Below are 26,830 nucleotides of genomic sequence, written 5' to 3' on the forward strand. Positions count from 1 at the left end.
CTCTTTTTTTTTGTGCAGTCTATGATGTTGATTCGTACCAAATTTTAAGATTCTGAGTTCACGGGAAAGTAGGTAGGTTTGGATTACCTTGCTAATGTCGAAAATTTGCTGCAATAACGGCGTTATGTTGGCTTCGAAGTTAGTTTTTTTCATAGCTACAATCGCGTCAGTGGAATTGATGAATTTCAAAGAAAAGTCTTGACAGACATATAAAGAAACAAAAATGTTTCTACTAGGGTTCCGTTCTTTCTTTTTGTGATTTGGTACCCTAAAGAGAAAATTGACAATATGCAAGAGATGAGATATAGAATTATTATGTCTGGTAAGCATCGAAGTAGCTATAAAATATTATATTATCAACTAATAAATAACATACAATTACAATTATTATGTGCATTAAAATGTATCCAACATTTGATGTAGAACCATACAATATAATACTCTGCACCATAAATATAATTCGTATCTAAACTTACTTATTTTATTTACTCTTTTTCAACCTGTCTTTTAATTAATTTACCTTGTTTTTAATTAAATAATTGTCCTTTTATGAAAATTATACTTGGCAAGTTTTAAATTACTTTTGTAACGCAATATGTGTTATTTATCTTTTACGGGGATCTTTCTATTTTAGTACCTACTACCTACTAACCCTTTAGTTCACCCACTCAATGACACACCTTACACCTATCATATTATTTCGTTACATTTGTTAATTAATTAAACACATTATACAATGCTTTGTCATTATCATTTAGAATGGAATATTATTGCAAAATATAATTCCAAGTAACGAAATTAATTTCGTAATTGGTACGCAGGTATCTCAGGGGATCCCAGTTATGTTATAAGTAATGAATTAATTTGGAATACAAAAAACCCAGCCCAAACAATGGCTTTAAACGTTGTTTTGAAGCTCGTCTCATCGAACGTCCGTCATGAAGCGACATTCAAGGTATTTTGTGGCAATTAGTTTTAGCCAAAATTATTGGCAATGCTTCTGATTGAGACTTCACTTTTCAAAGTTACCATGAAATACCAAAAGTAGCACGCTTATGTTTTTTTTTCCGTAATTAATGACACACTTTCTATATTCATCCTTATAAATTAACATAAAATTGAAATATTTATGATAAAAATCTTATCCAGTTTATATGATTCGTATAAAAATTATAATAAACAGCATCACATAAAAATTTAATTACATTATTTGATAAACACTTAGGTCAGGGAGTCTCGGCAACATAGTCGATTTACCATCAGAAAAAATAATCGAGAACGGCATATCCGTTAATTCGAGCCCAAAGAAAAGAAAAGGAAAGTTTTCGATAATAAAAGAATATTTGATCGACTACACTGCTAATTCAAATTTGCATGGCCTAAGATATATTGGAGAAAAACAGCGAACCGTCGTTGAAAAGTAAGTTTGCATTGTGAAATAATATCATCATCAAATGTGCATAAGTAGTTAGGTAATAATAATAAGACTAATGATCAATTTAATTTCTAGAATATTCTGGCTTTTTATGTTCAGTTCGAGCGTTATTCTTTGCTCTGTGTTGATTCGTAAAGTATGGATCAAATGGAATGAAAGCCCAGTCATCGTAAGCTTTGCGGAAACATCCACTCCAGTTTGGCAGGTTAGCTTTTATGGTATCCTGCTTATATGTGCTCACGCCCTTCATAATTCCTTGTCCTTATTAGTTTACATCGACGTTTTAGCATTAATAAATCGTAGATTGAAGATAACCTTTAAAATTTATTGGAGGTGTTCTCTTTTCTCTACATCTATTGTTTTGTTTCTGTCATTTATCTAGACAAATGTATCATTCATGGTAAAAATAAGACCTTAACTAGGTCTTATTTTTGAAAGTCTAAATATTTTCAATTAAAATATTTATTCCTTGAAGTAGGTACCTGAGCGTTTTCAAAAAAAAGTGTACCATGCCTGAATTTATGGATAAATTTTAAATGTTGCATTTTTAATGAAATTTTGATTTAGAAATTTTAAATATACATCATAGTAAGTGAAATTGTATTTAATTTCTTGCAGATTAATTTGTTTTACGAGAAATCATCAAAATAAATTGGGACTGTGAAAAAAAGTGTCAGTTTTGCGACAGTCATTAATGCTCATGTTACTATTAACTACGAAGAAAGACGCAAAATATTTTGATTGTGTTACGAAGATTATAACATACATTATTTAAAAAATAGAAAATTGAAGTCGACAAATTAATAAAATTCCTATTAAACGAGCTTTAAGTTCTGTTTTGCCACAGCTGATGCCAAAGTAGCCGTTACTTTTACGATACTTAATACATTTCGATTAAAATCGGCAAAGTGGTTATTTTATTTCGGAACAGTAAAACCATTTTAAATATTGAAATCAAATTATTTGTGTCTCGTATAATAAAAAAATGTAAAAACTAAAATTTTTCTTGTCGCAAAACGGGGGACTGTCGCAAAACCGATAGACCATTTTTCATAAGGCTAGGTTTATATTGAATCCAATTAACATGGTTAAAATAAAACCGAGAATATGTTTACAAAAATTTTATTTAAGTCTCATAAAAAAAATACACCAACACATAGTTTGACACAGTATCAATTTTAGGGTAAAACTCAGAGTTACACTACCTACACCTTTTAACTTTCCATACATGTATCACATATTATGTATTCAGGGTATACCTGCTGACCAACGCATTCATTGCAATACCATTTTTTGCAAATTATACATGTCCTTTTTGGTCCCGAGATCAGTGAAACCTAAAAATATGAAAAAATTATAAAAATTATGAAGAATATTACAATGACAATCTAGACTTGGCTTTATGCTGCAGTTTTGCGACTTTTCTTGTCAGCCTATAGGTCACGAAGCAAAATGTTGCAAAACTGACGTGACGTTTTCTTTTCAGTTTTTAGTCAAAATTATATTCTGACGAAAAAATGTGCCTACACTGATTATCAAATGTAAATAACGGTTAATGAATATATTGCTCATCTTCTGAAAGTATTTTAACGATGTTTACTTCCCTGTATCAAGTAATAATATGTCTCAAACCAGACAGTAGAAATTGCAACGGCCGTTGCACTCACAAAACACTTCTGTTTTACTCGAACTGTATTTGAAAATAAGCTTTTTTAAATTAGCGGACGGTGAAAGTAAACGATAATTTTGCCATTTATAAAATTCAAATAGTAATCTAAAATTTGTAAGTGGCATTATTAGCCGTGATAAACCCGACATGTCCGGTCGGTACCACTTTTTAAGATATTTTTGGAAATCAAATTGCTTTTAAACGATTATAAGGCCTTAATTATGAACTACATGCGACGATTCGCAAATAAATGTACTTTTAGATGACACTAAAACTTATGGTACCTTGGTATAAAACTTTTTAGAATCGCTTCTCTAACATCGAAGAACTTGGATGGGGACACGCCAAAAACTGACACTTTAGTTTTAAAAATGATTATTTAAAAAATAGTACGCAATGTTTCCGTGAATTAATTGTTTGCATTTATCAAATTATGATGTATTTAATACTTTTCAAGCATTATATAATTAGCCATCATATAAATTTTACTTGTTATTCGACTTGAAACACAGGGGACAGGCCGAAAGTGAGGGGTACACTTTTTTTTGAAAACGCTCACCTACATAAAATGTATTTTATTCTTACCTTTCTCACAGATACCTTACCCTGCAGTGACGGTCTGTGTCGAAACAAAAGCAAAGCAAACTCAGTTTAACTTTACCGACTATTACCACCTTTATATCAACGCCAGTACTTATGCAAATCTTACAGACGAAGAGTAAGTATGTTTTTTATACATTTTATATGTTATAATTAAACTGTCTGCTTTTTGTGTAACACTGATTTTGCCGACATAAATGAGTAAGCAGATTTTTAATATTATTATAACCATTAAAAAAACTAAATGAGCATATAAAATTAATTTCTTTTTAGGCGCTTTTTATTTGAAGACGTAAGTTTACTCTGTGATGACCATTTGGCACCACCTAATGGCCGGAAATTTTCTATTGTCAATGAGACAATTGAAAACTTAAGAGGGGTATGTAAAATATATGTACATTTCCATATCGGTAAATGAAACAACCAAATCGTCATATAAATCTCATTTTAATGATGTAAAATAAACAATACTTAGTATTAACTGAAACTTAATATTCCAGCTAGCTCCAAATATATCTGAAATGTTCTTTGCGTGCAGATGGAAGGATATTTCGAAAGATAACTGTTCAGATTTGTTCTCAACCATTATCACCGAGGAAGGTTTCTGCTACACGTTCAATAGTCTCGGCGCTGAAGAACTGTTTAGGGTTGAACAGTAAATATATAAAACCATTTTTTCACTTATCTTTATGTCTTTATACACTTGCTTTTACAGTTGGATCTATTGGATTCTGGTAACATTTTTTTTACATAAATGAAGAGTAAAGTATAGGTACAATTATAATTATACTATTTTGTTTCCATTTTAGTTTGCATAAAGACTATAACTACCTAGAATACAGCAATAGGAACGAATCTTGGTCACTCGAGGGCGGCTATCCTCCGAACACTCCGCTTGAAACTTATCCTCATAGAGGCTCTGTAAGTATTCTAAATTCTAAGCACATAATTATTACTATTAATATGTTTTTTGTTAACTAAATATTATTTGAAGACCCATTTATGATTATTGGTTTGTGTTTTTATCGTCGTCGTAGTCGTTTATTTTTCACTTAATTCTAAAAACAAAAACGGTATCTGCGCCCGCAACATGATGTGTTTTTGCAAATTTTCTTTATATTCCTATGGGGGTTTCCATTATCAACCGACTAATCCGATCTCAGAACTTTCAATTATGTCAATACGTTTAGACGAATCTTTTATTGTTAAAATTTGGTCTAGTAGGTATTGACAATTTGAAGTCGGATTACATTTTTTTTAAAAACAATTAGGTATACAGAAATCATATCATTGTATTGAGGAGGAACGATTAAGCATTCACCTCTTAAAGCATGGCTTAAGATGAAACAAAACAATAGCAATTCTGATGTGAACACTACGCGAAAGGTGAAAATAAGTGGAAACATTCCCTGGGAGATTGCCAAAAACATACCGCATAGCCTTCACTATGATGCTGCAGGTTTTAAAGGTTTTTGACCTTTCGCTTTATGTAACAACTAGCTTTCCGCCCGCGGCTTCGCCCGCGTTTTCAAAGAAAAACCCGTTCCCGTAGGATATCCGGGATAAAACCTATCCTATGTCCTTTCTCGGGTATCAAAATATCTCTATACCAAATTTCATGCAAATTGGTTCAGTAGTTAAGGCGTGATTAAGTAACAGACAGACAGAGTTACTTTCGCATTTATAATATTAGTATGGATTAACTATATTATGGTTCCGTTTTATGTAGTTTTTAAAGTAGATCGTTTTGTTAGGCATTAGCTTATCAGTAATTACATGGCAATGTAGCTTGTATTCAAACAAATTATCGGTAGGTACTCGTGCCAAATATCTACAGTATGAAAAAAAAAATAGAACCTTCGTTTTTAAGAATGTCAGTTAAAAATTTACTGTGTAGCTGATAATGTTAGGTAATTAACCACCCAGTAATAATCCTTTTGATTGTATTATTTTCAGGGATACGGAGCCAAGGCTGGATTGACATTTTTACTTACCACCAAACAAACAGATTTGGATTATCTGTGCAAAGGTCCGGTACAGGGATTCAAGGTATTTAAACTGAATATATTTACTTACAAAAATATCCTTTTTAAATGAAATTTTTTTCAATTTAAATAAGATTGTAAACGATTTATTTCATTCATTCTAGTACCTATCTACACATACAAAATTCTTACTAAAAACATATTATGTACAAAGGAGAATGGGCATTTTACTATGGAAGTTGGGCCTGAACACTTGAGTTGGACCAATACACATGAGATATTGATTTTATAATAGATCATAACACATACATAACGGGAAAAATATATATAAAAAAATAATCAACCGGGTTTTTGTACAGTCACATCAAGTTTTATTACTTTGTGTATAATATTTTTTGCTATTAATAACTGTTGCAAGATAATGACAATATCTTTATGTTACTTCTATTCACTTTCACTTACAAAGACGTACTAATCTGAAGCCTTCTAATAACCAAAATACACTAATATTAAGTTTTGTAACAGGTACCTATACCGTGTTTATTATAATTCAACGCAGTTAGACGTTTTTTATGGTTAAACTCAGTCACTCCAGTGACATTTAGGTTTATATTTACTTCACTCGAATTAAAAACACCGTTATTGTGCGCAAAATAAATAAAACTTTTTGCCTTGACTGTACAAGAACCCGGTTGATTTATTTTTTTATTTTATTTTTTTCGTTAAGTATGTGTAATGATCTATCACAAAAACAATATTTCGTGTGTATTGGTCTTAGCCCAAGTTTCAGGCCCAATTTGCCCATTCTCCTTTGTTAGATTCTTCTCCACAACCCAGCAGAGCTTCCGCGTCTTTCCCAACAATACTTTAGATCTCCTCTCTCGCAAGAAGTTATTGTTGCTGTTAAACCTAAAATGATGACCACCTCCGAAGGTTTGAGACCGTATGATCCTCACAGGTATTTAAATTATAGATATTTAAATTGTCATATTTCTTCTTTGACACAATATGTGAATAAAAAGGCAATTTTAAATTTTATCTAAATACATAATTATGGATTTGTTGAATAGTCTGCTCGAAATCCAAACGTTCTAATACAAATAATTTCTATATACATAATAGGTAGTTATGTGCCTTATTCCTACTTCTAAAAGATGATAATAATAGATCGATACTTCATTCGGAATAGGCAAAATAACTTTTAATCCAATTACATTATTTATCCTTAAATAAAATATGTATTTTGATTTCAGACGGCAATGCTATTTTCCGAGCGAGCGCTACCTCCATTATTTCAAAGTGTACACACAAGCCAATTGTGAAATGGAGTGCTTAACCAACTTTACGTTTGCGAGGTGCGGTTGTGTACATTTTGGGCTGCCACGTGAGTAGAAAACAGAATATGTCCTTATTAAATAACCAATTACGAAGTACACGAAGACGTGGGCTGACGTCTTGTGGTCCTTCCATTATTGCTCTATAATATTTGTAAACCAAGCAATAAGACTAGAAAGGAAGATATAATTAAATGGCTGATTAGGGAAGCTGGTTGGCTACGACACATATACATAAGTGGTCATAAAGGAATCAAAACCTTTACAACAACATTTAATTACAAGAATAAAACGGAACTCAGTCCTTAGGTACAAGTATTTTACTTAGTTTGGGATCTTCTATTATTATTTTATAAGTAGGTCAATGTGATCATTTAGAAATGTCTCCGTAGTGTAAGCACTATCTTTTACTAATATAATATATGCAGTCACATATTGGACAAACTAAACACCCATGTAAGTTTTTTATAACATTCTATATGCTAGCAAAGCAGAAATAATATACGGAAAATATCCGTTACGTAATTCGCATTATGTAGTTACCTAATTTGTATTTATTTTGAAGATGGCCCGGACATGGCTGTCTGCAACGCCGGCAGCGTGGCCTGCTTAAAGAAGGCACAAAGTAAGTTATTACTTCAATTATATTTCATGTTTTTATTCCAGGTGTTTATGATACGTATTTTGTACGTAGGTAGAGACGTATTTTTTCCCATCTTATGATTTGAAGGAAATCAACAACTTCGCAATTCAAGGAAATAAGCAAATAAGGTTGTAGGTTTTGTTTGTAATAATAATTTGTTATATTAAATTTGTGAATATTAATATTCGTTAGTGTGTCTGTCTAACAAAGAGAATCTATACTCTAAATCCATACTAATATTATAAATGCGAAAGTAACTCTGTCTGTCTGTCTGTTACTCAATCACGCCTTAACTACTGAACCAATTTGCATAAAATTTAGTATAGAGATATTTTGATACCCGAGAAAGGACATAGGGTTTTATCCCGGAAATCCTACGGGAACGGGTTTTTCTTTGAAATCGCGGACGAAGCCGCGGGCGGAAAGCTAGTTACTAATAAATAATAATGCTGCAATCCATTATTGTAATCCGTTAGAGTTCTTTCTGCACTCTACCTGTACTATTACCTAACTTTTCTCAATTCTGTGACTCTACATTAAAAGTTTTACATATAAAGTATATCTTATAAATTAGTACATATGTATAATATAAGGTACCTATACAATTCACGTCTTCAAGTAATACTTGCATAGTTCTTACAATAAATGTCATAAATTGCAATACAATGCTTCACGTATCGCAGTGAAATCGTGACTCAAAGTGACCTTAACATTTACCTTTTTGTAATTATAGCATACTTAGAATATTACTATCACTTAGACATATAAGGCACATATAATATAGGTGCTTATTCATTCCTTCATAATTTTAGATATTAAAAATTACTCTTGGTTTTCCCGGAAGATGAGATGATTAACCTATCATTATCTGTCTTATTCTTATTCTTTATTCTTATTCTTTATTACCCGTATGCCGTAAACACTTACTGAAGTTTTCCTTCACATAGATTCATAGAAGACATTATTTTTGCTATACTTTTTGGTGCCATTACGATATGTGATCAATCTCATCTTATTATACCTACTTCTGATCTTACTGGATATTATATTAAGATGGTTTGAGAGGACCGATAGATGTATGTGACCTCTTTCTCGCGAAAATCTCGGAATTAAGTTTGACGATAAATACTTAATATTATAAGCTATATCACTGCCAGAAAAGCACACGAGATATAGAAATATTTTATTTTACTCACGGGTTAACCCGGGGGTGAAAACTGAATCTGCGCTGCACCGCTAGTATTCAATATGTATTGTATAAAATTATAATCATATACATATCACATCCTTCTTTAGTTTTGCATTCCTTAATCCATTGAAACGTCTTATCCAGTGGAACTAGTGACGATCGAAATAAAATCGGGTCTGTCAAGCGACGAGAACTCCAACGACACGTTGGGCGACGCGCGCAAAGTGGCCGCGCGCTGCGAGTGTCTCCCCGCGTGCACGTCCATTGAGTACGAGGCGGAGACGTCGCAGGCGGACTACGACTGGATGGCCATCTTCAGGGCGCACCATATACCGGCCGACAACATTGATCCTGAGTGAGTGACTATGTTTTAAATATAATATGAACTCAAACTCAAACATTTTATAAGACCTTTTTTTAGAAAAACTTTTAAGCATCTGAAAGTAGTTTCGACAGAGCCTGTAGTCTGAAGTCTGTAGTTGCTCTTTTTAAATACATAATATTTACCTTTAAAAAGCTGTACCTTTTCATTTTTCATAATTCGACGACGACAGCATTCCATGGATTTTCATCTTCAACATATTCATTATTGCTGTAGGTAATGAGCTTTTTGAAGTAATAACTACATTTATGATAAAGGTTTTTAAAATAGTAACTCAATGGGATCGTATATGGCTCTTTTTGTACAACAAACAGTGTTTCAATATCTGCTGTCCTTCCCCATAGAATTCTATTAGATTTGATATTGGGAAAGTAACAGAATTAAATTTATTAATTATCTTTTAACTTTTCAGTCTTCTCTATGCTCGAGTCATGATATTCTTCAAGGAAGCTCAATTCATAACATCGCGAAGGTCAGAGCTCTACGGCCAAACCGATTTTCTGGCTAACTGTGGTGGACTGCTGGGTCTTTTCATGGGCTTCTCTATATTGAGCGTTGCTGAAATATTATACTTCCTTTCATTAAGGTAATTAGTCATCCTATTATATTATTATTTATTAACTCACTATTTAATTCAACTGCCCTTTGTACTGTAAAAATAACTGACGAATCACGAAAATTCAATCAAGTTTCACACATATTTTGTTGATGATTTATATTATGTATCTTTACGCGTTAATTATTAGTTGATGAACCTAGGAAAACGTAAATCACTCACAGACTCACAATATTTCCGCTAAGTTGAATAATAGTTAACGTATCTATATTTACGTTAATCGTATCTCGATTAACAACAGTTTCTTTTAAGAATGGTCGGATATTTTTTTGTTTAATTATTATAAGTGAATCGGCCTTGGCTTTTCGTTTTCCTAAGTTAAAATGTACGATCATATAAATGTAGTAGGTATGTATTATAAATGTTGCAATTAGTCTGCACATTTTAAAACTGTATTACTTTATGAATAAATTATTTAATTTATAATAATTTATTGTTTTAGGCTATGCTGTGTTATTTGGCGCAAACAAAACAAAAGACACAAGGTTGAAAGCAATGGAGTGGAACCTAAACCTGCAAAAATGAAATACACGGATTAATTTCATTATTACCTACTCTCCAAATGTGCACGATATTTTCAATATATTTTGACTTTTCATGAGGAAAATTATACGCATGTTAATATTAATTTTTATTGTACTTCATGTTTCCTATGATTAATAAAAGATTTAAAGTTTACTGGATTTTTTTTCATTTCCTAATTATTCCGCTCGCGGCTTTACTGCTTGCGTGAACTGCATTTTAGAGCGAGCGCGCACGAGCAACTTAGTTTCCCGGCAACTATTTTGTCTCTGTCGTTGTCTCCTCGCAAAGTTTTGAACGATGCGCTCACGAAAGCGACAGCAACGCAACTTTTTCTTTAAAATTTTCTGCATTTATCAACATGGTGTTCGAAGAGACGGTTGTGGTCTGTGCTCTTGTCCCGCATAGTTCTCATTCCCGTGGGATTTCCGGGATAAAACCTATCCTATGTGTTAATCCAAGTTATCCTCTATATGTGTGCTAAATTTCATTGTAATCGGTTCAGTAGTTTATGCGTGAAAACTGAAAAACCTTTTTTTATAAAAAGATATATAAAAGATACTAATATTATTATTAGTATATCGACGATTACATATATATATATATATATATGTAATCGTAATTGAAAAAAATTAAGTAAATGTGTAAAGCAGTTCCAACAAAACGAAATAACACATTTTTCTATAGCGTCGTCACTAGATTACGTTGCTGAATTTTGTTGAACTGTCAATGTTGCCTATTAAAATGGCTCTACTATAGACAGAAAAACTACTAATAATAAAAATAACTCCATTAAAAACAATATAATTATTAATTATTATTAATTTATTAAATAGGTTAGAAGTCGGTGCCAAGCACTAAGCACTTAGTAAAGCCCGTGCACTGACATCAAACCTTTGTAGTAAATAGCACATCTAGGTAAATAATATGTAGTAATTAATAATATCAAATATTTTTTATTTTTTACTTTTCCGTCTTTGAGGTCGGTTGTTTTTAACGAAGTTATTTTTATTTAATACTTTTTAGTGTATTTTTCAACACGAATCAAACGAGCTCAACCTCGATAAAGTTGAGTCAATATATTACTAAGTTCCTATGGCCACCTTCCGATTCCATCATCAAATCAGCTCTATCTCATAATAATGTTTCATCGCTATCCCATTTACATGCGTATACAAAATTTCAGCTCAATCGGTTTCCTGGAAATGAATCAAAGTTACTTGCTACATTTCAATTAAGTCATCGAGACCAGACAAAATGCTCATAAAATAAAAACTACTGGGCTTATCCGAATAAAATTTATGGGACCAATTCCACACCATTCCGCATCAAAAAAAAAAGAATCACGTAAACCGGTTCAGAAACCTCGGAGTAATCGGTGTACATACATACAAAAATATACCGGCCGAATTGATAACCTCCTCCTTTTTTTGAAGTCGGTTAAAAACTACTGTGTACGAGAATAAATACGTTGACATAAATACGTACTATCGCTACGCCGGTTACGCGGCAACTGGCCGGCGGCCTCCGTCCGGCAACATTTTTGTCGCCGTGCGCGCACTTGCATTGAAACCAATAGATAGGGCGACAGTTGCGTCGCGGGCTTGTCTCCGAACCCGCGGACAAAAAAGTCTCCCGGGAGTTGCGTCGCTACGTGCGCGCACTTTCATACTAGCCCATAGGTGGGAGAGACAAAATTGTTGCGGAGACAAAATAGTTGCGGAGACAAAGTTGCTCGTGCGCGCTCGCTCTTATACTTCCTACTTTTAAATTTGGAAGAGACTAGAGAGTGATAGAGTATTGATTTAAATTGAATTTAGAATAATTTAAATTGAGTATAGCAAAGATTTTGTTTCCTGAAAACTACATTAAACAGTTCGTAGGTAACCAAATAAAAGATGATTAAAAGATTATGACAATTTTATTAGTGAAAACAGGCAAAGTGGAATCTAAGCTTAATTTATCTCTCTCTTATCTAATTGCTACATGTAAATTATTATTCTACATTCAATTTAAAATAAAATATTTTTAATTAGCAAACATTGATGCAGTTAAGGGGAGGCTCCCTAAATTTTATGTGAATTTGCATAAATTACCATGAAAATGGAACTTTAGTACATATATGATTTATTGGGTCTTTTTCAATGTTCAAGACAGATAGGTACGTAATTGTAACAATTTCGCTCGATTCATTTTTTATTCAAAAATTATGCATTTTTTCAGGATTATTACATTTTTTTAAAGATTTACTTGGACTTTATGTCTAAAATAAATGTTAACATTAAGAAAATTTTGTTTACTATCCAATCCCAAGATATTTTTTCTCTAGATCAATTATGTATTACTTTAGTTATAAACGAAATAAGAATTGAGACTTACGAGATTTAGTTTCGAGCTCGAACGCGATCAAAGAGCGCACGCGATATTCAACTTTATTACGGCTGTGTTAGCGTCTAGCACCGTAGCGGTCTAACCGGTCTCTCAGCACATGAGTTGAAAGACGGAATTCCGTCTTTCTACTCATGTGCTCTCAGTGCCAGAAATTATGTTAGGGAACATCCTCATAATATGTAATAGCTATCTAACCTAATGTTAAAATAGTCGGTTAACAAGGGATAAAGTTGCATACGAGCGCTTATTTTGTTATCTTTAAATATTTTCAGGATTGTCTCTATAGAACTTGGCTCTCATTTAGATCTCAATACCTTTTTCTGCGAAGTCAACCACCACACTTATTCTTAGCAATGAACTTGGCTGGCAATTTTCACATTGATGTTTTTGGTGGGGTTAAAATATAGGAACTGGATAGAGATTTTGAATTTTTTTGTTGTTTATACTTGATTTTAATTGTAAATTTCGTACCTAAGCTTGTATGCGTATTTTTATTTTCATTAAGTGTATATAATTGAGATATCAAAAAATGCTCAAATCCTTTTACTATGTTGAAAAAAAATACAACTAAACTATGACGATAATAAAGAAGTCATTTAAACTTGTATAAAATAAATTTTACATTTTCTAATTTGGAAACATGTCCTCATTAATTATTATTTATTGGTTCACCCAATTAATAACCTATTAGTTCCATTTGTTAATTAATTAAACATGCTTTGTCATTATCATATATGACGGCTCCACATCCGTGCTTACGTGAACGTGGTAGGTTTTGTTCACGCGCGTTCGCGTCTGTTCCCCGACCATTATTTCGATTCTCACCTCCTTCCGCGTTCACATCAACAGTCGCGATCCCGTGGTGGTCATAGTAACCCATAGTACAGATTAGGTACTAGACATATACCTACATAATATACTGTATTATGTACTGTGCCCATGGCTGGCTCCATTTCAAGGCGGGTTTCACGAACGATTGCGAGCGTCGTATGAACGTGGAGGACACGATTTATGCCGCGAATGTACAGAGGCGAACGCGCGTGAACGATACGAAATACGTCCACATTCACATTCTCGCCTGTTCATGGAGCTTCACGGCACTATGTGGAGCTACCATATTATTAAAAAAATTATAATTCCAAGTAACGAAATTAATTTCGTAGTAATTACTATCTCAAGGGATACCACTATACCAGTTATGTTATAATTAATTAATTAATTTGGACTACAAACAACCCAGCTCATACAATGGCATAAAAACGTTCTTTATAAGTCCTCCGCGTCTGTCCATGAAGTCCGTCATGAAGCGACATACAAGGTATTTTGTGACAATAATTAGTAACCTATGTTATCACTACTGGAAATGCTTCTGTGATTGAGACTTCCCAACCTTTCAAAGTTACGATAAAATAAAAATAAGTGCACATTAATGATTATATTTCCGTAATTTATGACACGCTTTCTATATTTACTCATTAAAAAGAAAATATTTTCGAAAAAATGCTATCCAGTTAATACTGAAATGATAAAAGTAAAAAAAAAATAATTAAATAAATACTAAACTGTAACTAGGTAATTAGGTATACCTACATTCATATTATTATCCAAACAGTCATCTGAGACAAGTGACAACACAGTTAATTTATTAAATTACAGGAGTCTCGGCAACATAGCCGATTTACAATCAGAAATAATAATTGAGAATGGAAATGTTGCTTCGAGTACAAACAAAATAAGAGGAAAATTTTCTATAATAAAAGAATATTTGATCGACTACACCGCTTCTTCAAATTTGCATGGCCTTAGATATATTGGAGAAAAACAGCGAACCATCGTCGAAAAGTAAGTTTGCATTGCAAAATAATATCATCAATAAATATGTAAGTATAATTATCTAATATGACTAATCGATCAATTACCTTTCTAGAATATTCTGGCTATTTATGTTCAGTTCTAGCTTTATTCTATGCTCTGTGTTGATTCACCAAATATGGATCAAATGGAATGAAAGACCAGTCATCGTAAGCTTTGCGGAAACTTATACTCCAGTTTGGCAGGTATTTATACTGTAACCTGCTAATATTCGCTCACGCCTTCTAAGACATCCTAGTCTTTCTAAGAGCACTATTTAAGAGCGGGGAGAGCTAGACTTTAGGTCGCAACCTATATAGTTGGTAAAAGCACAATATACAGATACAACCAGTAGGGAAACATCATACAAAACGTTCGAAATGGCTCAGACACACAAGCAAGTGTGTTTACGAGATTGTTCTATGAAGTTTCCCTACTGGTAGAAGGAAGGAATGTGTATATAGTATGTAGCTTTCTTCGTAGCCAAGGCGCGTCATGCTAGGTACGCAAATCATCTATAGGTATAATAGATGCCAAGGCCTACTTAAAAAATATAATAATATTAAACTTTTTATTAGCAAGTAGGTAGACTACATTACTACAATTAATAACCTATAAACTACTTAATCACCTACATGCTGAAAAGAATGCCTACTAAATAATGAATACTTTAAGTGTTTTATTGTTTACCTACTTTCTCACAGATACCTTACCCTGCAGTGACGATCTGTGTCGAAACAAAAGTAAAGCAATCCAAGTTTAACTTTACCGAATATTTCCGCCTTTATAACGACCCCACTACCTATGTAAATCTTACAGTCGAAGAGTAAGTATGTATTTTATAATATTACTAGCCGCTCCGCGCGGTTTCACCCCCGTGGCTCCTCTCCTGTTGGTCGTAGCGCAGCGTGATGTTATTATAGGCTATAGCCTTCCTCGATAAATGTGCTATCTAACAGCCAAAGAATTTTTCAAATCGGACCAGTAGTTCTCGAGATTAGCGCGTTCAAACAAACAAACAAACTCTTCAGCTTTATAATATTAGTATAGATAATTAAACTGTCTGCTTTTTGTGTTCCACTGATTTTTCTGACATAAATTAGTAAGCAGGTTATTAATATGTATTATAATAACCATAAATAAATTAATCATAAGTACTTATACAAAAACTTATTAATTTTCAGGCGCCTTTTATATGAAGACGTAATGTTACTTTGCGATGAGCGTTTGGCACCACCTTATGCCCGGAAATTTTCAATAGTCAATGAGACAATTGAAAATTTAAGAGAGGTATGATGTAAAATAATGTAGGTACCTACATGTACATTTACGGTATAGGTACGGTAATTTAAATATCAAAATAGGATAAAAGCGCTATTTATAGGTAAGCCACCTAAATAAGCTAAGCTTTTGAATGTTGCAGTCAATTGCGCTGCAATTGGTTTTAAAGCTTTATTAAAAAATTACCTTCTCATATACTGTACGTACTGTTGACATATTTTTCTGCATAGTTACCTACCTACAGTCTATTACAAAGGAAAACGTAAATTAAATAAACCTCTATTCATTATGTTTTCCAGCTAGCTCCAGATATATCTGAAACACTCTACTCGTGCAGATGGAAGAATACTCTAGCTAATTGTTCTGAATTGTTCTCAACCATGATCACTCAGATAGGATTCTGCTACACGTTCAATAGTCTTGGCGCTGAAGATCTGTTCAGGGTTGAAAAGTATATAAATTATAAAGCTATTTAAAACTTTTTTTTCTTACTTTATAGCTACTAAGTATCTTGCTTCTTAAAATAAAAGTATTTAAAGATTTTAAACAAATGATAAATTATCGATGAATGTGCGGCTATAATTTTTTATCTAGGTTACTTACTTACTTATTGACAATAATTTTACTTATCCCTTTTCAATAACACTTATTTACTTAAATAATATATATAAAGTATAATTACGCAATCATAACTTCATTGCTCATGCACTACAATAACTAAAGAAAATAAAGTTTCCTAAAAGTAGAAGATCATCTAAATGCCTTTTTGTAAATTCTTAAAAAACTTAAAAAAGAAGATTTTTGATCATTGACGGTTCGCTAGAAGGAAATATTTGTATTTCGAAACATTTTGTTACTAGTTACTTAATAAATAGTAAAGTATTAAATGTATTTCTGTTTGCCTTTTAGTTTACATACAGACTATAAACATCTAGAATACAGCAATAAGAACGAATCTTGGTCACTCGAGGGCGGCTATCCTCCGAACACTCCGCTTGAAACTTATCCTCATAGAGGCTCTGTAAGTTATTTATGTATATTATTCAAAATAAATATTATTTCAAGAGAAGGTTGATTGATTTAATCTTTTTATGTCTGTAACTTTATCATTTTTTAGGACTCCGAACCTCAAAAACCAAAAATATCAAATTCAAACATTGAGATAATATTAATATGGAGACGACACCGCCTACATCACTTATGTTCCACTCAACATACGCCATGTGGCGTATGTTGAGCGGTATTTTTTAATGGTTTTAAAGTGAAACGCATCAAATATGCCTTCGTGTGTATTACGATATTGCACAAATAATACAAATAATACGGAAAAGTGCAAAGGAATAACTTTCATCGGTAAGTACCTAACTAGATATTAATTTTTAAAACTTAGTTAGAGCAAAAAAATGGCGCACAGATTTTGTTCGTAGTGTCTCCTCCATACGTAGTAATATTATCTCAATGAATTCAAAGACGAATGTTCTTTTTTCAAAACGTTTTTAGAGTTCCGTACCTCAGAAGGATTAAAAATGAACCTTTAGTTTAATGACTTCTAGGATCACTTTGTTGTCGGTCTATTAATTTGATATTTTTTGTTTTATGGCATTAAAATGCTTTATAATTATAAATTATATAAATTTATAAAAAACAGAAAAAAAAATCGTTAAAGCCAGTCTAAAACAATATAGTATGTACAATAATTTTTTTTTATTTATTTAGATACCACTAAACCGAAAACTGCAAAAAACCGATTCGGTAGAAAAAACCGTGTCTCCGTGTGAACATAGGCTTACAGCAATTGATTTTATTTCAGGGATACGGCGCCAAAGCTGGATTGTCGCTTATACTATCAGTAAATAAAACAGATTTGGATTACCTGTGTACAGGTCCGATACAAGGATTTAAGGTATATTATCCTAGTCACTTTGATTAAATTCTAATGCTTTTGACACGGATCTTATTGGGATTATAGTTTTTATACCTTTCATAATCTTGTAAATTATATAATACTATTAATATAACTTATTTCTAGATTTATCTCCACAACCCAGCAGAACTGCCGCGTTTTTCCCAACAATACTTTAGGTCTCCTCTCTCACAAGAAGTTATTGTTGCTGTTAAACCTAAAATGATGACCACCTCCGAAGGTTTGAGACCGTATGATGCTCACAGGTAGTTAATTGAACGATATTAAAATTATTCTATTTCAATTAAATTTTGGCGACTGACTGACATAGTGATCTATCAACCACACGTCGGATCGGGCTGAAATTTGCATGCAGCATTGGCATGCAGATAGATGTTAGGACGTCATCCGCTAAGAAAGGATTCGGAACAATTCTACCCCCAAGGGGATAAAATAGGGTATGAAAGTTTCTACCATGAAAATTTATATTTTCCACGCAGGCGAAGCTGCGGGCAACAGCTAGTAAGTATGTAATATGTATGTAATAAATGGTCAATTTAAATTTTACCTAAAATCTTATACGAAGTAATTCAATAGTCTGCTTGAATTCCGAACTTTCTTATACTTAAATCATTAATATATATTCCATATGCTTATAAATAGACCGGGAGATACTGACACAAAATTTCGAGTCATTTGTAACAAGGATGGCGATTCTACAGGGGTCTTAGTACGCAATGACAAAAAGAAAAATGATGGTGTGAACGCTGGTACCGGTGGCTTAGTCGCGTGGGCGTTTGTCGAACTCGTCGGAAAAATAGCGAAAGTCAAACGATTTGTAACACAAAAATTTTAGAATTTACCGATAGCCCATAAAAAATTAGTAGGCGGTAGTGTCATGCCATACTTTTCCGGTGTGACTTACAGCCCGCCATACCGACGCGAATGTGTTGATTTAAATAAAACAATCATTCAACCATTTGTACCAGGCTAACTTTTGCACAGGTAACTATCGTCGTGCAGCCATTTACGAAAATCGCCATGCCATACTTTTCGGACGATTCCAAATGGTCGCCATACCGCTGAAAATCTGCAAAAAATTTTTATTTCGCCAAACTTTTTGTACCAGTATTGCATTTGGATTTTTGGAGAGTATTTGATAAAATGTGACCATTATTATATTTGCCATACTTCTAGTAGGGGGAAAAAGTGCTGTCATACTTGAAAACTTAATTTATAATTAATTTATATAAGTGAAGATTTCCAACACATAGATCTTTGAAATTTTGTATTTATATTTGTTGATCCTCAAACTTACAGGAAAAATAAGTGCCATACTGTTACAAATCGTTTGACTTTCGCTATTTTCCGACGAGTTCGACTAACGCCCACGCGACTAAGCCGCCGGTACCAGCGTTCACGCCATCGTTTTTCTTTTTGTCATTGCGTACTAAGACCCCTGTAGAACCGCCATCCTGTTACAAATGACTCGAAATTTTGTGTCAGTATCTCCCGGTCTAAAACTTTTTCTTGGAATAGACAAACTACCTTATAATGCAAGTAACTGCCTTTACATGAAATATTTTGATTTCAGACGGCAATGCTATTTTCCGAGCGAGCGCTACCTCCATTATTTCAAAGTGTACACACAAGCCAATTGTGAAATGGAATGCTTAACCAACTTTACGTTTGCGAGGTGCGGTTGTGTACATTTTGGGCTGCCACGTGAGTAGAAAATAGAATCACGAAGAAACGAGGATGTCATGTAGGTGTATGGTCATCAAAATATCCTAATCTGACGTTTTGTGGTTCCCCCATTTCCGCTTTATATATCTATTATGTCTACCGTAGTCCGTATGTTGATAACAGTCTGAACATTTGGTACCAACCACCAGCACAGGAAGCAGACCAGAAAGGATGAGTAATAAAATACATTGTAAATGGCTTATTTATTCAGATATACAATAAACATATATTGATATAATTATATAATACCTATATTAGACTAGCCTGTTATTTATCGACGCCTACGGAAAATATCCTGTACAGTTTACGTAATTGGCATCATGAAATGAAATTACCTATCTAATTTTTTGTATTTATTTGGAAGATGGCCCGGACATGGCTGTCTGCAACGCCGGTAGTGTGGCCTGCTTAATGAAGGCACAAAGTAAGTTATTACTTATTACTTTAACTGCTAAGGCCATTTTATTTCTGTACGAAGAATATAAGACTAAGGGCCGATTTTTCAATGCTTGGATAAAACTTATCCGTCCAGTAAAGTATTACACGATAATATTAAAATGTCACGTAAACTGTCAAATACGTTAAATTAGAATACGTTTTTAAAATGGTAGTTTTATACATTATTCGACGAATAAGTTTTATCCAAGCATTGAAAAATCGGCCCTTAGACGTATGTTTATTTCCTATCTCATAATTTGAAGGATATCAACAACTTCGCAGTTCAACTTGGGATGCCTGTATTTAATTTGGAGCCTAGATATTTACAGATATAGCTAATCTGTAAAATTCGATTCTATGGGTGAAACCGCGGCAAGCTAGTATTCTATAAAATTATAAGTAGGTATATGATATAGTCAATAGTGAGATATATATAGATATAGTGGTATAACAAAGTAGTGGCCTTCTTTAGATTTTCATATTATCTTAATGATTAATCCATCAAAACGTCTAACTTCTTATCCAGTGGAACTAGAGGCGATCGAAATAAAATCGGCTTTTGCAAGCGATAATAACGCCAATTACGACACGCTGGGCGAAGCGCGAAAAGTAGCCGCGCGCTGCGAGTGTCTCCCCGCGTGCACGTCCATTGAGTACGAGGCGGAGACGTCGAAGGAGGACTACAACTGGATGGCTTTTCTCAAGGCGTTGGAAGAATCTACTGAGGATCTACAATCGTAAGAGAATTTTCGAAAATATTTAAATAAATGCAGTTCTATCGTGCTACATAGTATAAAACCAAGTCGCTTTCTCTGTCCCTATGTCCCTAATCCCTATGTATGCTTAAATCTTTATAACTACGCAACGGATTTTGATGCGGTTTTTTTTAAATAGATAGAGTGATTCACGAGGAAGGTTAAAGTATACTTATAATTTACTAGGTTTCCGACCGCGGCTTCACCCGCGCAGTCAAAGATAAACCCGCATAGTTCTCGTTCCCGTGGGATTTCCAGGATTGCGTCATTTTCCCGGGATAAAAAGTAGCCTATGACCTTTGTCGGGTATCAAAATATCTCCATACCAAATTTCATGAAAATTAGTTCAGTAGTTTAGGCGTGATTGAGTAACAGACAGACAGACAGAGGTACTTTCGCATTTATAATATTAAGTACCTATGGATTAGGTTTCGACAAAGCGGGCGAAGCCGCGATTAAAAAATAAAGAAATGTTTCCTTCCAGCTAATTTTGCTATCTCCATTATTTAAAGTACCTTCCCTCCAGGGCCCATAGAAAATTTCCACCCTGTGTATTGAACGTATCGCTCCTTTTTTGTACCTACACAAATAGGTACACACAGAAGAATTCCAAAGGACATGATACTGTGAAAGTAGCTGAAGTAAAGTTATTATTGTTTTTTAACATTTCAGTTTAGTCCTTGCTCGAGTCCGAATATTCTTCAAAGAAAGTCAATTCATAGCATCGAGAAGGTCAGAGCTCTATAGCCGAACCGATTTTCTGGCTAACTGTGGTGGACTGTTGGGTCTTTTCATGGGCTTCTCTATATTGAGCGTTGCTGAAATATTATACTTCTTTTCATTGAGGTAATTAAACCACTTTTAACAATCACCATTTATTAAAATTAACTCAGTACTTGATTCAACTAGGTACTCTTTATTCTAACTAGCGATAATTCAACTTTTACACAAATGTTGTTAATTTTTGGATTATCTTTACATCTTAATTTTATTAGTTATTGAACCTAGGAAAACATAGATAAATATTCACAGACTCACACTTATAAGCGAATCGGCCGTGACTTGTTGTTTTCCTAAATTTAAATATACGCCTACTTGTATTTGTAATTTATCATTGTTTTCCTTGGTTGGGTCACCTGGAAGAGATGGCTCTGTAGCCATAAGGTCACCCTTTGTGCAATTTGTTTGTATCGTATTTTATGTTATTTCTTTCAACTGGTGTGTGCAATAAAGAATTCATTCATTCATTCATTCATTCATTCATTCATTCATTCATTCATTCATTCATATACGCTCATATTGTTAAAATATGTAGTATTAAATACCCAAATGTAAAAGCATGCACATTTCAAAACTGTATTATTTTTTTTTTAATTTTTGTTTTAGGCTATGCTGTGTTATTTGGAACAAACATACCAAAAGACTTCAAAGAAAGGTTGAAAACATCGGAGTGCAACCCAAACCTGCAAAAATTACATAGGTACATATACATCGATTAATTTCATTATTACTCTCCAAATAGGTATGCACAATATTTTCAAAATTATTTTACTTTACACAAAGGATACGTCATAAGCATTAAGCATACGCATATGTGCAGATAAATTTTTATTGTACTTCATGTTTCAACAATAAAAGATTTAAAGATTATTGGCAATTTTTTATTTTACTACCCTTTCTACTTCGTAGATTTTGGGAGAAGAAACTATAACATTTTTTCCTACATTTAAACAAAAACTTATTGAGAAACCCACAGGACAAACCTCTATTTCATTTAGAAGACCTATCCAATGACACCTTATTTAATTACCTATTCCAGAATTTATTTCTTATTGGATATCGGGATAGCTAAATTGGGATAGATAAATAAAATACAGTTTACATAGCAAGTTTACCTCATTATCATCGGCCCATAAACTTTCCCACTCCAGGGACGTGGGCCTCCTTTGAGGGTACAGGCTGAACCTAAACCATTAAGTTGAACCTGTGTAACCTGTCACAATCTGCAGTGTTTTTTACGTGATTGACATAAATATAAAAAATAGTAACCATTGTTTTGGGGTCTCCAAAACATCCATATTGCATGTAGGTATTTAATTTGTAATTGTAATACAATAAATAATTATGTTTTAAACATTCATGGGGATGAACCATAGAAATCTAAATAACAAGACACATAGAAGTGCTAAAATGTCATAATTCGTATGAAAACCGCTGTCGCCAAAATCAACACATTCAAACCGAAAGCTAAACAGTACACACAAGTAAACTATGCCTTTTATTGGACAGCTTGATTTTAGTGAAAACTAACTTATCTATTAAATTAAGCTTTTGAATATGTATCCTAACGTACGAATTTACGGTTTATTTTAGAATAACATCCCTAAGTATATGAGACTTTTTGCTCCAATACGAACAAACGTGATAATAAGAATGGTCGACTGTGTCATTCATTGTTATTTCGATTACTATGGTGACGCTCGTAATACTTGTAAATATTCTATAATTTTAAGGAAAAACGGCATTATTTCTAAAAAAAAATATTTTCCGATGAAATATTATTCCTTTATAAGTATAATTACAACTTGTGGAAGAATTTCCGCAATGGGAATTGCTGAAACACACCATGTATACACTCATACGTCTCCAGAGCAACTGAACAGTGACGAATGCACTGGTGTTGTGCAAATCACCTGAGTGGCGACAAGGTCACGCACGCTTACAACTTCTAGTGTCTTGTTATTTAGATTTCTATGGGATGAACACTGGAAATAAAACATATATATATATATTATATACGGATACCTACTTGTGACAGGATCATCTTGGCATGACGTCGTTGCAACTTTTGAATGAATAATATTCGTGAGCTATTGTTGTTATAATATAATTGAGTGAAGTTAATAAAATAAAAGAAAAAATGCAGTTTCAATGCGTTTATTTCCTACAATTATTATAATCAATGAGTAATTTATTACCATACATGATAGCGTACACACAATTATCTACTTAAATACGCAAAAACATTATTTACGTTTTCACGAAAAATAGTTTACACAAGTATATTTTATTTTCTACTAATATGTCCAATTATAAGCATTGTTGCTTTATAAATCTAAATGGATCATCATAATTCGTAATTATACGACTACATAATTGCCAAAAACAATGCAAACGCTACCTTAAGATTACAAACCACAATTACATAGGTAGGTACATACTGAGATTATTACTGAAATACATTTTATACAATTTAGGTTAATAATATTTTCAGTTTGAACAACGCATAGATTCTAACAATCGGTTTGTTCTCGATGAAGGAAGTTGGACAATTCGAGATGTGCAGTTTAAACTGCAGCGTAGTTTGTTAATTTATTAAGGGCCGATTTTTCAATGCCCAGATAAACAGCTAGATAGACTTTATTCTTCAGTTAACAAAATATTCAATTTTTCAACAGACGAATAGGACAGCGCGCTATTCGACGGTTAGGCGTTTGAGTTGACAACTGATGCGTCAAATTTGGGATATTTTCGTATGTCATAACATAGAGCGTAGAATATTAACAATTAAACCTCTTTCTATATAATTATTATCAATTAAAATCATATTGAAATTGATGTTTTTGATAGTACTGATGACCATGCCATTGAAAATTTGCCGAACGCTGCCTTTAAGTATGTCGTTTCCATCGTAAAATATATAAATTGAAACACAAATTTAACCAAACTCTTTACTCGAATCAAAACAACAATCAACAATCATAGAAGACAAGAGCAATACAAGACGCTCGGAGCAATTAACAAGCCTGGAGAAGTAACAATTAATTGAACGTTTCTTATATAGTGGCTCTCTTTTATTCAATACCCTAATTAATGCGATAGAAAGAGACAACACACTGTTATCTGCTTGGCATTCAAATCCACATGTAGCCACTTTTTGTTCTAAAAAGGTAGTGCTTGCCTTTACTTTATCGAATACTAAAATATCGATAAATAAAAAAATTAAGTTATAAAATTGCTTGAAGATAATTTAAGATTCGTTTAATTTTGAATTATGGATAGGTAATTCCAAATTTTAAGATTCGTTTAATTTGGAATTATTCATTTACGATGCGTATTGACTGCCTGGCATTGTATGGTAGTGGTATTTATAAAAAAAATATTATGAGGTATTTTGGTTTAGGTTGTTTTTATGGTTTCGTAAAAAGGTACGTATTTTTTCCTGTTTTCATAGATTCATTCATAGAATTATACGGAACCCTTCGTGCGCGAATCTGACTTCCACCTGGTTGATCTTTTTACAAATCAATAGTCGTATCCTACTAATATTATAAAAGCAAAAATATATAAGAATGGACATATTTGGATACTCTTTCACGTAAAAACTACTGAATGAGTTTTTATGGAACTTTACAATTATATAGTTTAAACATCAGAATACCTATAGGCTACAATTTACCGCAGGAAAATAACTCATTCCCACAGGAAAAAATTGGTACAAGTTTAAAATAAATTGCTTCAAATAAAACAAATAAACATTTATTTTTTTTACAACCTTTTAATTTCGATACTTAATTACCAAATTACAATATTTATTATTTAAAATAGATGCCACCTTAAACTTGTGGCACAGCATCTCTGCAAAGCACTTTACTTTTCTTCCCGTCTGATTCGAAATGATTTGAACAAGGCCGAGAATGTTTTGAAGGCTTCCAATTTTTCCTGTGCTATAGCTTTAACCCAAACATCTTTTAATTGTTCTCAAGCCAGAAACCTGCAAATAACAATAAAATCCATACTTAAATACCTTTTTTTTTCTCCTAACCTAAAGCAGTCATTATCAATGAAGTACTTCGTTCCTACTCAAGTATCAAAGAGTACTATAATAATACGGTCAAGTATCGATAATTGCACAACACTATGGAAGTTATATTTTGCATTTTTTCTAAAAACTAAGCTGATTATGATTTCATTTCAATGATTACGGTTAGATAAAACATAGATGATTAAGAAAATAAGGTAAATTAACTTATTTATAATACAATTAACAAAAAAATTGATAAAAACACTAACCTGTGAAATGATAAATTTCTATCTTCGTCCGATTTCACATTACTACGGCTTTTACAGCCGTAAGCAACACAAGCCATGTTATCTTTAGTCAATTGTCTTTTCCTAAAATAACAAATTAAACTAAAACACTCGTTTTTCATTTCAAAAAAGATAATGAAAATAACCAAGCGATGATCACCAGACTGGTGATCAAAACAAATTGAAATGGAGCCATGTCATTTCAAACTGTCGAACTGACATATATCTGTCCTCTTTTTTCGCATGACATTTTGCCATAAGCTAAAAAGGCCAAACTAGTGCGTTATTGTTCAATTAATTGTTACTTCTCCAGGCTTGTTAATTGCTCCGAGACAAGACGTGAGTCATAATGACGGTTGTTGACAAATTGCAAGAGTTGACTCTATCCCGCTCTAACCTGACTAATTTAATATGTTTGTTTCGCCACTCCGAGAGCAGAGCTGCCAATATGGAAATATTTGGTCAGATAGTTGTTCATCAAATAAATCACGATTGAAAAATAGGCGAGCCGTTATGAGTTAGATAAATAATTGAATAAATCTATTCGAGGGGTAGATATTAGACTGTTTATCTCGGGATTGAAAAATCGGCCCTAAGGCATATACAGGCATGAGAAAGATAAGTTTTTTTTTTCTCTTTCTTAACAATGTTTGTAACTAAATATTTGACGAGAATCATACTTAAATTAAATACAGATTATTCGTTGAGGAAATTATGGCAAGTAACTTGACAACGTTTTAGCGTACTAAAGGTCATGGCAAAATTATTTTGGTTGTTAAAAATATCATAGGTTGTTTATTATTTTATTTTGGTAAAAATAATTAGAAATGATGAAAGTGTTCAATTTTTAACGTAACTAATACAAATAATGCAGATAAAGTACTGGAATTAGTTATATAACTGACCTTTTCTTAGTAGCCAATTTGTTCAACAGTATACTCGCTAAAGATTGTCCCACATATAATATAATACCATATCTATACTAATATTATAAGCTGA

General features: G+C 32.8%; 2 protein-coding genes across 2 annotated transcripts; both read left to right on the plus strand.

Annotated features, from left to right (window-relative positions):
* The first annotated feature begins 789 nt into the window (after positions 1-789).
* On the plus strand, positions 790-10,513 carry LOC149901229 (pickpocket protein 28-like). Its single transcript, XM_090111559.1, has 14 exons — positions 790-955; positions 1,226-1,420; positions 1,511-1,640; positions 3,701-3,822; positions 3,978-4,083; positions 4,205-4,359; positions 4,514-4,625; positions 5,661-5,753; positions 6,508-6,647; positions 6,943-7,073; positions 7,589-7,648; positions 9,000-9,210; positions 9,650-9,823; positions 10,296-10,513. Exons 1-14 carry the CDS (start codon positions 939-941, stop codon positions 10,390-10,392), a joined length of 1,743 nt encoding a protein of 580 aa, XP_089967685.1. The 5' UTR covers positions 790-938; the 3' UTR covers positions 10,393-10,513.
* Positions 10,514-13,854: 3,341 nt separating this feature from the next.
* On the plus strand, positions 13,855-22,306 carry LOC149901230 (pickpocket protein 28-like). The gene is made up of 14 exons (XM_090111558.1): positions 13,855-14,084; positions 14,423-14,608; positions 14,694-14,823; positions 15,322-15,443; positions 15,802-15,907; positions 16,198-16,349; positions 16,808-16,919; positions 17,709-17,801; positions 17,928-18,067; positions 19,396-19,526; positions 19,912-19,971; positions 20,512-20,722; positions 21,413-21,586; positions 22,127-22,306. The coding sequence occupies exons 1-14, from the start codon at positions 14,056-14,058 to the stop codon at positions 22,218-22,220; spliced, it is 1,740 nt and encodes a 579-aa protein (XP_089967684.1). The 5' UTR covers positions 13,855-14,055; the 3' UTR covers positions 22,221-22,306.
* Positions 22,307-26,830: the final 4,524 nt, after the last annotated feature.

The sequence above is a fragment of the Colias eurytheme genome, chromosome 17 (assembly GCF_061535395.1).
Source record: "Colias eurytheme isolate Ceu_HAF_F1 chromosome 17, ilColEury1 Martin Lab GWU primary, whole genome shotgun sequence".
Taxonomy (NCBI): Eukaryota; Metazoa; Arthropoda; class Insecta; order Lepidoptera; family Pieridae; genus Colias; species Colias eurytheme.